At 31.6% G+C, this 17,051-nt stretch overlaps 3 protein-coding genes across 12 annotated transcripts in view; 1 reads left to right on the top strand and 2 right to left on the bottom strand.

The window, feature by feature from the left end:
* Rnf146 (Ring finger protein 146) lies at positions 1-4,928 on the bottom strand. 2 transcript variants are annotated; one of them, XR_012047250.1, is made up of 6 exons: positions 4,723-4,928; positions 4,227-4,475; positions 2,990-3,277; positions 2,574-2,851; positions 1,009-1,369; positions 1-502 (listed from the first exon to the last, which is right to left on the bottom strand). XR_012047250.1 is itself a non-coding variant. In XM_072898097.1 (4 exons), the coding sequence occupies exons 1-4, from the start codon at positions 4,802-4,804 to the stop codon at positions 2,604-2,606; spliced, it is 867 nt and encodes a 288-aa protein (XP_072754198.1). In that variant the 5' UTR covers positions 4,805-4,928; the 3' UTR covers positions 1,863-2,603. The 2 variants fall into 2 exon arrangements, 1 of the variants encoding a protein (XP_072754198.1); XM_072898097.1 differs by lacking the exons at positions 1-502; positions 1,009-1,369 and having other exon boundaries at positions 1,863-2,851.
* Positions 4,929-5,114: 186 nt separating this feature from the next.
* Rhogef64c (Rho guanine nucleotide exchange factor at 64C) overlaps positions 5,115-17,051 on the top strand; it is a 112,002-nt gene continuing 100,065 nt past the window's right edge. Inside the window, exons 1-2 of the mRNA XM_072897563.1 lie at positions 5,115-5,338; positions 5,737-5,826. The gene's annotated coding sequence lies outside the window, so the exon portion shown is untranslated. The remainder of the gene's footprint in view (positions 5,339-5,736; positions 5,827-17,051) is intronic.
* Axo (axotactin) overlaps positions 5,752-17,051 on the bottom strand; it is a 45,891-nt gene continuing 34,591 nt past the window's right edge. For 2 of the 9 annotated variants that reach the window (XM_072897555.1, XM_072897554.1), the window contains exons 15-27: positions 16,755-16,958; positions 16,115-16,514; positions 15,736-15,983; positions 15,211-15,486; positions 14,927-15,126; positions 14,428-14,725; positions 14,011-14,161; positions 13,734-13,902; positions 13,487-13,643; positions 12,944-13,122; positions 12,117-12,555; positions 11,809-11,888; positions 8,295-11,322 (exon numbers count right to left, since the gene is read on the bottom strand). In XM_072897555.1, the coding sequence (XP_072753656.1) occupies positions 10,798-11,322; positions 11,809-11,888; positions 12,117-12,555; positions 12,944-13,122; positions 13,487-13,643; positions 13,734-13,902; positions 14,011-14,161; positions 14,428-14,725; positions 14,927-15,126; positions 15,211-15,486; positions 15,736-15,983; positions 16,115-16,514; positions 16,755-16,958 (3,326 nt within the window). In that variant the 3' untranslated portion in view covers positions 8,295-10,797. Of the gene's footprint in view, positions 7,131-7,674; positions 7,733-8,292; positions 11,323-11,808; positions 11,889-12,116; positions 12,556-12,943; positions 13,123-13,486; positions 13,644-13,733; positions 13,903-14,010; positions 14,162-14,427; positions 14,726-14,926; positions 15,127-15,210; positions 15,487-15,735; positions 15,984-16,114; positions 16,515-16,754; positions 16,959-17,051 lie in introns of those variants that run through there. The other 7 variants (XR_012047183.1, XM_072897561.1, XM_072897562.1 and 4 more) reach the window with 7 other exon arrangements.

Below are 17,051 nucleotides of genomic sequence, written 5' to 3'. Positions count from 1 at the left end.
ATGTTTCTACCAACCAGCGAATCCATCTATGGACATTGGGCCACGAATGTGATGCTTATGATAAACTTTTAATCATAGTTTGCTTATAAATGTCAAGATAATGAGACTGTTTTTTACACATTCAGAATTTCTGTTTGTAATTTTTCATTGTAACATCTTGCTTGATGTCAAAAAAGTTACAAACTTCTACAGCCATTATTTAATGTAATCACCTTCAGATTACCATTCCTATTCAGAATAATTGAACACTGTGATTCACATTAAAAAAAATTATCTATTTACTAGTTTAACTGGTAATTTTTATTACTCAAGGACTTTGTATCTTTTCTAGGATCTATAGCACTTATAGTGCTCGCTGGAAGGCATGTTCACTGAATGACGATCAACGTTGATAATACCACATGATGTCCATCTGAATGCATTAAATGTTTAGCAAATTAAACACTCAAAGGTGTAACTGAAGGTGAAGTCGTTAGATGTGAAGGAATTTTACCTATACCACCTACATACAAATATATATATATAATGTAAGTCATAATTTAAAAATTGAAACATTCTAGATTATAAATATTCATATTATGTATAAATTGCAAAATTGGTTGAAAAACCAAAATAAATGTTATAAGGCTCTTCTTTCTGATTTTTTTGAAACTCGTGTATTATTGCATTTAATATTTTTTATTGGAAAAAATGTTTTTTAATCTTTTTATTTTATAAATGTATTTTAATACAATAATTTTATATATACAAACACGCTATATTGCTATGATAAACATGTATTTTATATACATGTAAATATTTAGTTCTATAAAGCCATCAAATTAATTAAAATCATAAGCACAATCATAATTGTTTTTCGTGTAGATTCAATATCTATTCCTTGAAATACATAAAATAGAAGAGTTTAAAAAAAAAGATCAGAGAAGAGACTTGTAGTGAACATTTATTTCAATCGTATTATTCGAAAAACGATATAAATTTGATTTGCTTTTAAAAATAATTTTGTACCTGTAAGTTTTAAAATCAGTTTTACTCAATTGCTGAAGGAGTGAAACTGACTTTCCCTGGTCGAAATTTTCTTCGACTTTGACGTTTCTTCGCTGATAGTTTTGAGATAATCTATATTGAATGCTAGCCATAAAATGTCCGAAGTGATATTCGAATTTTCTTCTTCCTTACAAATTTCCATATCAAGAGCACAGTGTCATGTATGCATGTATATAATGTAAATATTTATGTGTCACATATATGTGTATAATATTTGAATTTCATAGTTAATTCACTCGAATCCAGCACTGCTAATTTTCAGAATAAGAAAGTTTTTTTAGTATATAACAATTTTTTTTTATATTTTGCTCTGTTGGTCATTCTGCAAATTAATCAACATATAAATCAATAATAATTAAATAATAATTACTATTCCTAAAAACTAGTAAAAAAAAAAGAAATGAAAATGACATTATTTTCCAATATATGTGCAGTGTTAATATAATTATAAAAATAAAAAATAAAACATATCTATTCTTTGCATCCTATTTTAGAAATTGACTTTATATATATATATATATATATATATATAAAGTCTTTTATTTTTTCTATCTCTATATTTATTTAATAATTAAATAATAAGATAAATTTTAAATTTTATTTTTTGTTTTTAGATTTTATATATTAAATAATTTTTTGTAATATTTTTTTATTTATTCTATTCCACTCATCTTTTTAAAATTCTTTGTATTTTGATCAAATTTTACATATGTTAAATCTAATTTTTGTATATTATATTAGGATGAATATTCTTACAAGAGCTTTCTATTTGAGTATAGTTTGTTTAAGTTAAATTTGTAAAGAGCATAATTTGTATGAATTGCTGAAGAAACTGTATTTTTTATTTTTATATGTAATACAAAAAGATAAATTGAGTTTTAAACATCGAAGATTACAAGATTTATTTAAAACTAGCAATTACATTGATTATTAAACATTGCACTTGATTTTCATAAGAATAAATAACCGTTTTTTTCGTTAAATTCTTTTTTTTTCACGGGCCTGTCTAAGGCATGAACACATTTTTATTAGAAACTTTCTTATATTTTAAGAATATTTAATTATAATAAATTTAATTATAATATCTTTACTTTATATGACTAATCATTAAATTGACACTGTATATGTTGCTATATGATACAGTGATTCTCAAAGTTAACTTTTAAGTACATTGTTTATCAACAATTACATTGTAAATTATATGTATAGATCTATCTTTGTAAAGTACTATTATGCTCAATTTAATATCTTTTTGATATATAGATTGATAAAAGATTAAACAGATTTTAAAAACAATGGCTATTTTCCAAATAAAAATAGCTATTTAACTCGAAAGACTTAACTGTTGTATGTATATCAACTTTCATACGCCTGTAATTGAGCAATGTAATTTGTTAAATCAATGTTTTGTACATTGATGCATTTCTAGCAAACATAGTGTATACTTAATATGTATATTATCTTATTGAGTTGAGCAGTAACATGAAGCTCCTAGAAACAAATTGGAGATTCTTAAATATGATTACCACGATTTTTGACGCGTTCACTATCTGTAGCTATGATAGAGCGGGATGATCCGAAATCGTTGCATCTTCTGTATCCTCTTCAAATTCATTATCACTATTTAAGGACAAATGTTCTCTTAGAACCAGAGAACGCATCTGTTCTAGAACTTGATGCAGGGAATCTGATCTTTGATCTATTCTATCGTTTAAAGGTGTTGCGTCGCCACTCGCTGTACCACCTGCAGGTGTTTGGGGTGTATTACTAGGCGGTATGGGAGTATTAGTGCCATCTCCTGTACCTGTAATCAAATATTTTTCATATTAGATATTTAATTAAAATTTTGGCGTGTGTGTGTGTGTATACGTATGTACATATATATATATATATATATATGTATATATATTCATATTTTCTCATTAAATTTATTGCTTCATACCCATACTATCACTTGCGGGACTAGCTGGTCGCTCTGCACCTCTTATTTCCCTCACAATCTCTTCGTCTTGCACGTTGAGACGTAATCCAGCAACCCCTTTTCTTGGTACATTGTACAGATCTCTTTTAATCCGCCTTCGTCTAGAAGGATCATTTCTCCGCAATTGTAGCATTGAGCCAAAATCGGCAATATAAAGGAATCCTGCAATCAGCAACTCACAGGTCCTTTTGCCCTGCTTATATGCCGTTTCTAATTCAATACTTGTACGTTGATCATATTGCCACCAACCTGCAAACATTTGTTTAAAAACCAAATGTTCCATACATTATAATAGAAATAATAGATTATGTATCATTTATTTGTAAGAGTTAAATTTGATGAAATATATTATTGCATTTGGGAAAATATAAAAAGAAAGATATTTTTAGTTATAAGAACATAGTTTTATTATAAAGTTGTAGTTTTCTTTTATGTTAAAATATGCACGTCTCTTATACATATATATATTTTTTTTATATATATAATACTTATATTACTTGTCTCTCTCTCCCTCTCTTTTACTATTAACTGTTAAATCTATCAGTTCTATCACATGATATATTTTTTTTTAATCTATACTATTATATACATTTTTTTTTGTGTGCACAACTATTCTATTTTTATGAGATGTTTTTATTGTGATTATAATAATTGTGATAATACACTTTTTGAATGTCATAACCAATGTATGAATGTAGGGATATATTGTCAAAAATATGGACTTGAAAACAGAGATCTTTGTTTTAACAGCTAAATTGCATTTTGTTACAACTTGTTATCGTACACCCGAGACACCCTTACAGGGAGCATCTTTTTTGTCACGTTTTATATTACGTTTGTAACGTGGGTTATTCTTTCTATATTGACACTTATTTTCAAAGTCAATTACATAAAGCATGCCACAGATCAAAAGTTCGCATCGCGTATCCCTTAGTTTGTAAATAGTTTCCAGGTCATTGCTTGTCCTTGGATCATATTTCCACCAACCTAAGAAGGGGTACGATGATATCAACTTATGTGTGCCTACATATAAATGTGTCAAAGGCAATGTAAGCTATTGTAAGCTCGTCGAGCTTATACAAATATTTAATATTAAATAAGATATATTCTCATAAAAACGTTTCCTATTAAAAAAGATGACAAATGCAGATTTCAAATATTCATTAAAATTTAATTGTAATATTTTGCAATACTTTACCATTTCGACCTTCGTAAAACCATTGGTATTCTTCCTCAGGTTCCGACTCCTTCTGAGACTCGTCAATTTCTACCAGTTGAGGTCTTTCAAGGAAATCTGGTGGTATCTCTTGACGACACATTGGACATCGTTTGCTCTGATTAGCAACTCCTTTTACACACAGATAGCAGTATATATGACTGCAGGGTAATCTGGCTGGATGAATGCAAGGTTGTAGACACACAGCACATTCTGGTACGACGGTAAGACCTATTAGAATAGCGCATATAATAAATTGTTTTATATTTATAATGATTTATCCAAAAAATTGATAAAAGTAATTAAATAAATATTCATAAAGATAAATCATTATTCTTTGATTACGATGCTTTTAATTAGAATATATCTTGAATAGGTACAAAAAAAACATTCTAAGGCGATTACGACATATCCTGTATTAAATTTGACGCGATGATTCACGAACGAATATGATAATTAATGGGATATAAAAACTCGCCTTCTTTTTCTTCGGTATCTTTGTCCTTTTCCTTAATAGTGCCTCCGGATTTCTCCGGCACGTTGAGTTTCGCTTGTGCCATCGCGTGACCGACAACTGACAAGGTTAGAGCTTCATCGATGTAGTCAGTTTCTTCCGTTTAGTTTGTAAATAATAGCATGCGTCGTGTCAATATTCGCGATAGTCGGCCATGTTGATTGTTTATGACGAGTCCGGGATTCTCAACCAGCTGTGGTTACGTTCGTAAACGCACTCAGAAGAGACTAGCGTTGGACCAATCAGAGCAAGAGTAACAAAAGTTTCTTTGCCTTGATCGACCAATCGAATACCACTTTACTCGATGAATACATTTCGGAACGCAATTCATAATCGCGCCATTCCTTGCCGAAGTTTTTCAGTGTTCGGTGTTTCTTTTTCCTGCGAAAGAAAGTTTTTTTTTTTTCGCGCGCGATCCTCTGTGATTCTCGTAACGCGATTATAAAAAATAGTGGCGAAATACAGTTTCGTTTGGGCGCGTGTGACGAAGTGCGATTTATTTGTGCGGTATAATTTCATTATCGGCAATTCTGATACTTGCTTCAGTCTCACTGTTTCATTTTTCGAAAAAATTTATCCGGTAAAGGTTTTTCATATTGATTCTTTTTTACATGTAAAATACGTAGAATTATAACAGCCGATTTCGACATAAGACAATGTATAGTTCCGATATAAAAATAATTAATATTATTCTTAGGGAGATATATATATATATATTTATGTATGTATCTCTGTGTATGTAACCATATTTTTTTTTGCTTGCGGTCTCTGTTCTGTTTTGTCATAATAAACAATAAATAATAAATTAATTGTAATTCTGATTCTATCTGTAATTCTAATTACTTCAAATAATCTTCATTCGTCTTGTAAATATATATATATAAATATATGAGAAAGAAAAAACTAACTTTTATTTTGCATATTTTGGTTTTTAAGTCTGTTTTTATTTTAAAAATATCTTTTTCGCTTTGTTTACAGTTTGTGCAAGCTTGCTTCGTTCAAATCGACACCTGAAAATGGAACCTGAAAATATAGCGGAAAAAATGACTCATGGTCTACAAGACAAAGGTATGTTTACTATAATTAGAAAATAAAAAATAGATTTTCAGTGTTGAATTTCCTTGACAATCTTTTTTATTCATGTGACCAATTATTAAACATTGCATACTCTGCGCACAAATGGTCCTTTTTTTATCATAATGATGTATTTATATTCTGTTTTTATTTTGTTGTACATTGGTTTTTATATTGTGTATACAAGGCAGTCATATATGATGAATATTATTCATCATGATATACAGAATTAATTAAATCTTGACAAGGATGAGGAATATGAATTATTTGACTCGAGTTGGAAACTTATTTACTACTTTGCTATTAAATATAGAACAATTTTATTTAATAGAGAAAAATTTTTGGAAGGGATAAAAAAAATAAACTGTTTTATATTGTTGACATTTTTAAGGAAAATATTTCATTATTTTTAAAGAAAATTATCAGTATTTAGTGTGCGATAGAGGAAAAAAAATTTATGGAGAATTTTTACAAGGAATTTTTTTATAAGCATTTCTTATATTGAAACGAAATATATTTGAGCACAACAGTTTCTTATTAGCTGCGAGAAAATATATCAAGTTTATTACTAGTTACCACATTAAGCTCGATATCACCTTTTAAATTCTTATCAACAACTATAATATCTTGTCACGTGTAAAATTCGTCAGTCACGAATTAGTTGGTCCGAGAAAACCTTTTTTGATGAAACTATTTAGCTTATAACTCGTTGTGAGCTATTAACACGAGCCTTTCGAAAAGCAGATGACTCTATGATAATGAGAAGTGAATTGAAACTGGAAAATGTCAAATGTGTTAAATGCATACCAAAATTTTTTAAACATTTTTAAAAAAATTAAACAATTAAATTTATATATCTGAGAAAGATATTTCATGTATTTCTTTATTGAAATTACTAGAGTAACCAACAATTAGTTCAGTTTTTTCAAAAGAGAAAAGATGTATGTTTTAATTTGCAAACGTTGTTTTAAACTATTGTGTTGTTTAGATAATCTATTTTATATGTTGAGAGATATGTTTATGAGTTTGTCGTAAATGAAATTTATCGATTTGACACTCAACACGTTTGAGGCTTTCCGTTCATGATCTGAAAATGCGATTCGTTGTTCCTGTCCACGCTCACATTGATTCCTTAAAGCAAAGTATCCGTGATCAATCCAGAGATAGCACCGATTCAACAGATTTATTCCTCGGCGGTAATATCGGACCACCGAGATAACTCAATGGATTACTAAAAGTCCGTGGGCCATTCGGCAAGAAGATGGTAGACATATTGAAGAATATCGGGTTGCCTGGTGCTAAAAGGAATATTTTTCTAATTAACCCTACTCAATTGAATGATTTCACTTGAAATCGCATTATAAGTTTTACGAAGGAAACTTGTTTGAAAATTTTTTTCAATCTTTTTTTATACTTTTTACATTTTCTACACTCATTTAAAAAATTAAATTCCAAAATTTATCTTTAAAATATAATATGTAATAAAAAGATTATGTATATGTGTATATACATATATAAAATTTTTATTATATTTTATATTATGTGTTAAAAATTTATTTAACATAATAAAAATATACACATTAATATTTTTTAACACATAACAGTATTAATATAATACAATATAATAAAAATTATATATATATATATACATATATAATTATTTTTAGAATTAAGTTTTATAATTAAAATTAATGAGAGAAATTATTAATAACTTATAGGAACTCTAATATTTCTTGACTTATGCGCGCGCGTAATGGAATCGTAGTGAAAATGATTCTATTTCAAAATTTATTGCATAATTTTAAAATTTCCTAAGGGAGGCATTTTGTTTATATTACTGACCTAGGTAAGGCTTTCCTTGCGTCTTTGATTGTCGTCCAGTGTCTCCAGTCGCAGACGCCTAAATGGATCGAAGGTATATATATTTAAAATCTCTCAATTTCTTGCCATATATATGTGATGACTATATATAATAATGACAAAACATTCATTTTAATCAATACATATATGCAGCAAGCACGCTTAACTTGTTCAACAGAGTCAGTGGCTTAAAGCGTGCATGCGATGAAATGAATGTCTCGCGTGCCATGAACAAATTTATTTTCAATATCATTTGAATTAATCATTTGTGCAGTATTCGTGCATGTTCGCGAGAAAATATGCTTATCGATAGCTTTACGGAATATTCATAAATTGATGATTAGTTTAATATAGAAATGCTTGTGCTGATTATAATTTATATTTAACATTAACTGATATTACTTTTATATAATACAAATATATCCGCATGTTTTCAAATTTCAATATTCTAAATAATACGAATATGACTTTCATAATTATTTCTGATGACAGAATCGCGATATATTTTTTCGTAATATTAAAATTGAACTTATATCAGTTTAATTCTCGAATTTAGAGATATCTAAAATCAAAGAAATTCTTCGTATCGTATTCCTATATTCTTCGGATACTATTTTTAATAAGTTTCTTTAATTAAGAGAATTAAAATAAAATATTTAACTATTATATATCATGCACATGCCGTAGGAAAAGTTATTCGTTATACAAAATGCTTATAGTAATAATTCGTAAACAGCGCGTAAAATCAATCTGTGGAATTGTTTATTTTTTCATTCCTGGTTAATTTCATTGTGAGAAAAATCGGCGAACTTGTGACAAAAAGCTTAGCAGTGTAGGAGAGGCAGTATGAGAGATGGTTGCAGCGATGCAACAAACTCGAGTCAATGGAAAAAATTGTATATTTTCTTTGTTACTTGATGTATATAACATGCTATAAAATGTCTCTTTCGCGAGACTCTCACGGGTTAATATCTAGCTGCTAATTATTTCGGAAGAATATAAATCTTTTCGTCATTCCGAATGAGATGCATTTATATCATGCATTCGACTATTCAACCCGTCTTTTTCGTTCAGCAATTGTGCTATTATCAGCTATCCATACGCAAGATATTAAATATAAATATTAAATTATTAAACGAAACCTGCATTAATAAAAATTCAATAATATCCAAGAAAGGAAATCATAAGCTGCAAAATACCCAATAATTAAAAAATGTCGGTATAACACAATTTTTTGTACAAACCTAATCTTTCTCTTATCAATACTAACAAAGAATTGTTATAATTTAATTTGTTTTTTTTATATCGAAATAATAGTTAAATTTTTGTTTCACATAGAGTCATAAAGTAATCGCAATGATATTAATAAGATATAGCGTTCGTTCACTCTCAAATTATAATAGCATCGTCGTAAGCGTTTTTCTGTTAATTGCCAATGCATCTGGGAAAGCAGATTTAGGTGCATAAATATTGAAAGTATGTAATAAATTGCATTCTTTTCGCGGTCGAGAAAGGGACGAGAGACTGCAGAGAGTAAATCAAGATGCGACTCTTCTCGAATTTAACATTCGTACGGATTATTATCGACGTGCGTAAAAAAAAAAAAAAGACCTCGTACCTCTAAAGTTCGCACGGTGTTTTCGTTTCATCGGGTTTTAAAATTGAATCTAACGGTATAACGCTCTCCTCGACACTCGTCTTGACAGACCAATCCTCGTGCTGAAAGTATGGCGGCTCGTATTAAAGTCTGAGGAATTAAATCAGACTTTTGGATGATTCAATTTTCGCGATATGCTTTGTGCAGGCATTTTTATCGCATGATTATTTTGATCGCCACCAAAAGCACATAAACGTCACACTCGCTTTGTACAATTGCGCACGAAGCAGCAAAATCAAATTAAACAGGCTCACAGGTGTACACATAAAGCGAACTATAAAAAGAATTATTGTACATTATACATTGAAAATAAATCTGTGTCTCAACGTTTTCAAAAAAAAAAAAAAAAAAAAAAAAAAAATTTATAATAATTCAAGATAATTTTATCGATAAATGAACAGTTCGTTTGGCGTACACCGTAGCCTTCAATGATAGTAATATAAATCTATACTATGAAAATTTGTCTTTGTTAATTCCGATACAATATGATATCGTAAAAATATTGCTTTTTATAAATTATTTTAATTAAATATTAAAATATTTTGATTTTACTATTTATCTTCTTTTCTCAAACTTTTTTAAAACAAAATTCGCACTCGCTAATATTTATATGTTATTTTCTCTCTAAATACTCGTTGTAAATTTATTTTTAATGCTACTTTCAACATTATCATTTAATTTTATTAGCTGTATAGGCACTAGAATCTTAAAGTAATATTTTTCTCGAGCTAAGCTTTTCCTATTGCTAATACTGGAAAAATACTGATACTGTGCTATGTAATAAAAAACAAGTGCTCGACTACGCTCTAATTTTATAAGTACATTATTCGAACGTCTTGCTCTCTCCGAATGCGGCTATTTATGAGCCAAACTTTGGAAGAAACGTATATATACTGACTTACGTAAAGAACTCATAAAATTAAGTGAGTAAAAGATACAATTGTGGTATACGACCACAGGAAATTAGTATTGACGCTGCAACGTCGTAAACAACACGTAACTATTTCAAGGCAGTAGAAGTAATTTACTGAATTGCAGCATTGATCGATTGTTATTTTTCATCATTGAAGGAACAACGCGTTGCTGTACTTTTATATTTTTTTCTTTTTTTTTTGTTAAATTTTTTCCGATGATAAAACTTCCTTCTTTTCATATGAAAAACGCAATTTTGAATGGGTAAAATTACGAGTAACCGAGAGTGCGATTAGATATCTCCGATTCACAAATTTAAATAAAATATTAGATATTTTGTATTAGAGATCTATATAATAATTGGCTACGTCACATTTTAACCACATTCAACGATCTTGTTAATACTAATGTAAGATATAGCTAATATACTGTCCTAAAATTTAGATTTAGATGATGATTGTCATTTAAAAACGATCGCTCTACGCGATATTTGCGATTATTTTGAACGTATTAATTATTGTCGTCAGTCGATTTAATTATTTGTTCTGAGTGCGATACGCGGCGTCGATGTAGTAGCCTCTACCTCGAGACTGAAGATTCACTTCGTCAGTACCGATCAACTTCGCCGTGACCTTCTCGGGCCAAGTTCCTTCGCGCAGTTTTCTGAACTTGATCGGTGCGTTGAGGTCAAGACTCATCGGTCTCTTTGGCATCGTATTTTTCGCAGTGTTATTTACTCTGGGTATTATACGCTCAGTTTTGATCTCATTTAAACCTGTCACGGAGAAGTTGGTCTCGAGGAGGGCCTGCGTGTCGTCTGGGTCCAATTCATCATCGGTCAAGGAAGCTCTCCTTGCCGCCTTGTTTCTTACCGGCCTGACGAGGGACTCGTCATCTTGATCTTCTCGGTTATTCTCCTTTTTCTGTTCCTCTTGCTGTTCCTGTGATTGATCTTCGTTCTTGTCCGCCTCCGACACTTGGACGTCCTCTTCCTCATCTTCTTCCTCCTCTTCCTCCTCGCGTTCTTCCAGTTCAGGTTCTTCTCTCAGATCTTCCATTGACTGTTGAAGAAAAATAGAATGTTTGATAATCTGTTGAATTGCGATAATGCGTAAAATATTGTGCTATGTCTTTGTTTGGCATTGCGGAAAAAGCGCGGATTTGTGAGTATGAAAGTCGTATTTCGAAATTTTTAGACTGAAAGTGCTAGAAGTAATAGAAGTTTGTACAAGCATTATTATTTCGATCAAATACTTATACATGTATTCTCACGATGCAATAAGTTTGTTGATAGATTTAGTGAATTGTGGATTTAATGCAAATTGTGTGGTTGAATGCAGGGTCCCTGTACTTTGAAGGAAAAGCGGTTTAGTTTTATTCTGGCCGTTGTGAGTCTGTCAGAAATATGTACATTCAAATAACATGCATGAATATCTGTAGTAGGTATATCAATATCGAATTTGAAAAAAATGCATGCAAAAGCCATTTTTGCAAGCTTGTTAAAGCTTAATATGCAATTCTTTATGAAAAAAAGAAAAAATCTTTACGAATGGGTTCGGTTTCGCAGGTTTAGTGATGATGCCTGTATTTACCCCTAGGAGCTCCTTTTTTTCTGGTTCTTCGTCTGCTGCAATAAACAAAGAAGTAAGACAAAATTGTTAAATTTCAGTATATAGGACGAAATTATTATATTATATATTAAATATCATACATTATTTATTTTGCAGATTATTCAAGAGTAAAAAAATCTTTCTTTCTTACGCAGCCTTTGAAAAAATTATAGAAATTAAGTACAAATTGCTATTATAGATTACGTAAGAAATCAGCCACTCGACATAGAGACAGATCGTAGTACCTTTTATGTGAACCTTTTTATCGTTCATCAAGTCCTTGGGTTCTGTATTCGGCAGTGGTTTATATTCCTTGGCACCAAGCGCTTTCACGTGCGTGCCATTCGGCCTCTTGTCATCGTCCATCACGTTCTTGAAGCCGATCGCTTTCACGCCGGTCGCAGTCACTAGGGAATCCGTGTATTGTTGCGGCTGCCAACGTTGCGAGCCGGAAGCCGCGACAGTGGCTGCTGTTCCCGAGGCCGCTCTGCGACGTCGTTGACGATCCTTGCGAGCGCTTCGCCACACTTCGTAAATACACCCGACCACCGCAGCCACAAAGACACAACACAGGGCTATGAAAATGTACGTTCCTGCACCTTGCTCTTCCTGAGTCGCGCTTGAATACTGCGATTTGTACGGTATTCTCTCCGGCGGATCCTCGACCCATTCTCGATCACGGCCCTTTAACGAGATGTTTCGAGATTTGATGTATCCGTCAGTTTTTATATTCAATAATATTACGCTACTGATATAAAAGTTTGATTAACTCACTAAAGTACTCATAATTATATATTTTAAAAAAATATTAATTATAGAATTGCAAACAGAATTTTTGAAATGGTTTTCAATTGCCTTTTTTTTTTTTTTTTTTTTTTTTTTTTGACATAAACCTTAGAGCTCAAAAAATCTCTATAATTATTTTACAATTTATCATCATTTAAAGATTGTGAAATTATTTTAAATTCAGACAAAAACTCGTAGATTTGTTATATTATTTGCTTTTACTTGTAATAAGAGATACAAAAATAATATGTAAAATTGATTATTGTTTAACTTCCGAGTTTCTCACCACACTGTCGTTTCTGGGCGCTTCAAGACCACGTGGTTGGGCATGAAAGACCGCGCATTGAGCACTTCTAACACCAGCAGGTATCGTTGCTCGGACGGTCTCGCTAGCTTGTTTCGTAAAAAGCATATATTCTTCTAACGGTTTCATGCCGGGACCCCCGTTGATCGATATTACGACATCTACAAGAAAAGCGTCGCTGTAATTTAGAATTTGCAAAATATGCTTAGCTATATCTAATATAAGAGAGATGTATCTCCGTTTAAATATACGAAAAAAGTATAGTAAGTATTTAAATATTTTGATATATAAACAAATGGATAATTCATTGACAAACAATAAAACAAATAATACACATAATTTATAATTTTTATAACAATAAATATCCTAATCGTTGTGTGTAATAATAATAATAAATATCATTACATTCCAGCTTTACACAATAAATATTATGAATGTATTTTTTATATAATTTATACTGTAAAATTTTTTCCGTATAAACGACAGAAACGAGCGATTAACACGATCACCGATCGATAGACTTACTGCTGAGACAGCCGGTATACCCTTTGTAGGCGATGAATCGCGAATCGGTAGTGTTTAATCCACCAAGTTGAATCTCTGTTGCACCAGGAGTTTCATCTTCATCCACTCGAATCGGCAGTCCCGGAAGTGGTATTAATTGGACGGGTTCGCGGTCAATCTATAAAATTGTATAATTAAAATTAGAACAGTTAGTTTTTTTATGATACATAAAAAAGTGTCTAACAAGATAAAATAAATTACAACTCACCAAGAGAGTGGCGGTATTATTATCGCGAACATAATAAACACTGTGACGTGCACCATTCAGGAAATTTCGGTCGTTTAGACGCACTCCGTAAGCCGCCGAGCCATCTCTGTCTTCTTCGAAGATGAGCTGTCCTTCGGACGTTAAAGCCACTAATAGGTAGTAGCTTCTTCTGGAAAAAAGTTTGTCGAAAGATATCCAGCATTTTCCAAGCTTCGATGTCTCAGAACGATTGAGTATATACAAGATATTAAGTAAATATTAATATCAATTTTTTTACTTATTGTCGGTCTGCACCAGCAGCAACGCGGTAGTCCGCTGTCGCAGTTCGTTCGTCGAAAATGCCAATTGAACTTTCACCTGATTTACCTCCCCCTCGAGTTCGAATTCTCGTTGAAGTACACTCTCCCCGCTAAAGTCGGCGCCCTTTTCTACACGAAAAATAATTTTATGTGAAAATATTGAAAACAATTCTCATGTTGCTTTCTCTGATAGAGGTCTTACGTAGAAATAAATAATTTGTTGTGTTGAAATATTAATATATTTTTTGTATCTTCAAAAAAAATAATTTCTTCTGTGTCCTTCGCAATTTTTACGTTTTAAAATTCTTAAGATTTTAAATCCTTGACTTAGATATTTCTATTTAAACTCAAGCATGAATTACATTTCTTTTTACATTACAAGTAATAGAGCTCACCATCGGCGCAATATTCGCCAAAGTAGGACGTCAATTCGCAATTGCAGGAAGATTCCTGCCTGTTGAAATCTTCCGTGCAGATTCCCAAATTTTTACAAGGTATCGTATCACACTTCATTTGACAATTCGGTAGAACGCCTTTGCTGCCTTCATGATTCGCTTCGCTTGCTAAATTCGGCAGATCGACCAGATACTTGCCAATCATAAGTCCTCGCAAACAACCGACGTAACCTTGAATTAAGGCACCTTCTTTTCCGACTCTGAGCAAATTGTCGGGATCGAAGCCTCCTAAATTTACCTAAAAAATATTTATTATTTCTTATATATTTCATTTTTATATATTTTCTCACTGATTCTTTTACATAAACAAGTTTTGTAATATAAGAAAATTAAAAAGAAACAATGTACTTTTCTACATTTTATATATTTTTTGGTTTTTTATATTATCTAGGATTTGAATTTGAACCAAAAATTAATATCTTTAAAAAAAATACTTTACTTGAAAATAATCGGTGGGGGATGCTGGCGGCCGCTGCGGTGCTAAAACTTCTTTCTCCGAATTTATCCATGGCTTATTCGAATATGTATCCAGAAGTACGGGTGCCGCGTTCAATGTAACGTTATATTCGTTCACGTGTAATGTGGTCAAATTTTCGCCTCGAATAATAGCGATTTGCACAGAGATTCCCGTGTTGACGTCTAATAAAAATCGCAAGTTATTCCTTTCAAAACATTTTAATACACATTTCGCTGAAATAAATATATCAGGCTTTCAATTCGTACTTGAATTCGACACGGTAATGTTCTTGATCTCGTTGCCGGCGTTGAAAAGGTACACGATATTAGTGCCGTTCGAGATGTAAAGATGCACAAAGTTGTTTAAATGATCGTTCGCATAAAGTATCAGAGAATGTGTATCATAAGTCCTTAAATTAATCAGAATATTTTCCTGCAGCATGCTCTTCAGCTGCAATTTCTCCTCGTTGTTGTCCGTGCCAAAGTAATTCTTCTTCAGGAACGCTCCGGGCGAGGTGAATGTGAGAGCTTTGTTATTGATGTCTAGATTCACACACACAGGAATGTTATTTTTAGTGATTATTTTTAGTGAGTTGTGGTATTCAAAAATTGACGAATTTATATATATTTCCACGATTTTAAAAGTCCATATTTAGAAAAATAGGATATATGTATAATCCCTACATAAAAAAAAAAATAATAAAAATAATACTAATAAATTTAATTAACTAATGAATTTAAAACAGTTTGCAGAGAAGCTCTTTAAATAATCGAATAAAATTGTAGACTTACTTGTTTCGCAATAAGTGCCTAAATGTGCCCATTGATTTTCGCATACGCATTCGAAATTGCTCCATAACTCGACGCACCTGGCACCATTCTGACATTTATTAGGTTGGCACGAAGGCTTGCAATCCTTAATGATTTCCGATAGATGTACTGACATGTAACTATGGATGTCTAATATCTCTCCGTTGACAACGAGGCCGCGAAAGCAGCCGATGAGACCTTGTCGAACGGAAGAAGTCTTCAGATGTTCTCTAAAAGTCGTTACAGGGACGGTTCGAATAAATAAAAATCAATTAATATAGAATGAAAATCGTCCTTTTTCATCATAATGAATGATTTCATTCTGCAAAAACTAATTATGGAATTGGTGAAAATTACTCACGCGGTAGCACCGCCGATGAACATTGATCCTTCGAAGGGTCCGAATTCTTCCTCAGGCAACAAATCCACCATTTGAAAGTCGGTGTTGATCATAAATCTCACGTGATAGTCGTTGTAATCGATCCAAATCTTCTGCCATTCACCATTGTTGAGCTTGCGTCGGCTTCTTACCTCTAATTCGCGAATAGTTCCGGTGTTTAGGGTGAAATTGAACGTCAATTGATATTCGGATGTTAACGCGACCATGAAGGAGGGATAGTTGCTTCGAATCGGTGGCTGATACAAAAGAATAGCCCTTTCGCCCGTTGTTCGAAAGCTGAAAGCTATATCGCCCTTCCTCCAACCCGGCACTTCGATATACGATTGCGATGTCGTGAATGTTACCACGTACTTTTGTGTATCTAAAAATCACGTCACTAATTAATATACTTGATCTATTGTCGTTTCTGAAAAAATTTTCTCAAGCTCTTTACGTGCAAAGCTGGAAAAGCGATATAGTATAGTATTATTTATGATTATTTAAATAAAATAATATTTGTCATAAATAATTAGTTTAGAAAAATGTCTTATTATTATCATTTTAATTATGTGCGTGTGAAGTGAAATTTTGTTAATTAAATAGAAAGTATATTTTCACATACTTGTCTCAACACATTCTAATGGTCCTAAAGTAATACGTCCTCGAGCATCCTCCTCGAGATCTCTTTGTTGTAAGAATACCATTCCGGTGATGCCTAAAGAATCAGGTGTTTCGTAGTATCCTTCATCTGACAGCCACTTTCCCGCATTTCCGGCAGACACGTCACAATTACAGCTCAAATTCGAGTTCACGCATGTTCTGTTCACTAAAGTAAAATTAATAAATAACATCGTGCAAGGCACATTAAGTTTGCAAACGTATATCTTTTTAGATTCATATCGCTATAAATTACATTAAT

The sequence above is a fragment of the Anoplolepis gracilipes genome, chromosome 8 (assembly GCF_047496725.1).
Source record: "Anoplolepis gracilipes chromosome 8, ASM4749672v1, whole genome shotgun sequence".
In the NCBI taxonomy this organism is placed as follows: domain Eukaryota; kingdom Metazoa; phylum Arthropoda; class Insecta; order Hymenoptera; family Formicidae; genus Anoplolepis; species Anoplolepis gracilipes.
The sequence above is the reverse complement of the archived record's forward strand: the minus strand, read 5'-3'. Positions and strand labels throughout refer to the sequence as shown.

Bases quoted from the DNA above. Each gene is read 5' to 3' on its own strand.
- Rnf146 (XM_072898097.1), bottom strand. From the start codon at position 4,804: ATGGCACAAGCGAAACTCAACGTGCCGGAGAAATCCGGAGGCACTATT. The intron at 3,278-4,226 runs GTAAAGTATTGC...AAATGTTTGCAG, and splicing joins GTTTTACGAAGGTCGAAATG to GTTGGTGGCAATATGATCAA. The intron at 2,852-2,989 runs GTATGAAGCAAT...ATTTGATTACAG, and splicing joins TCCCGCAAGTGATAGTATGG to GTACAGGAGATGGCACTAAT.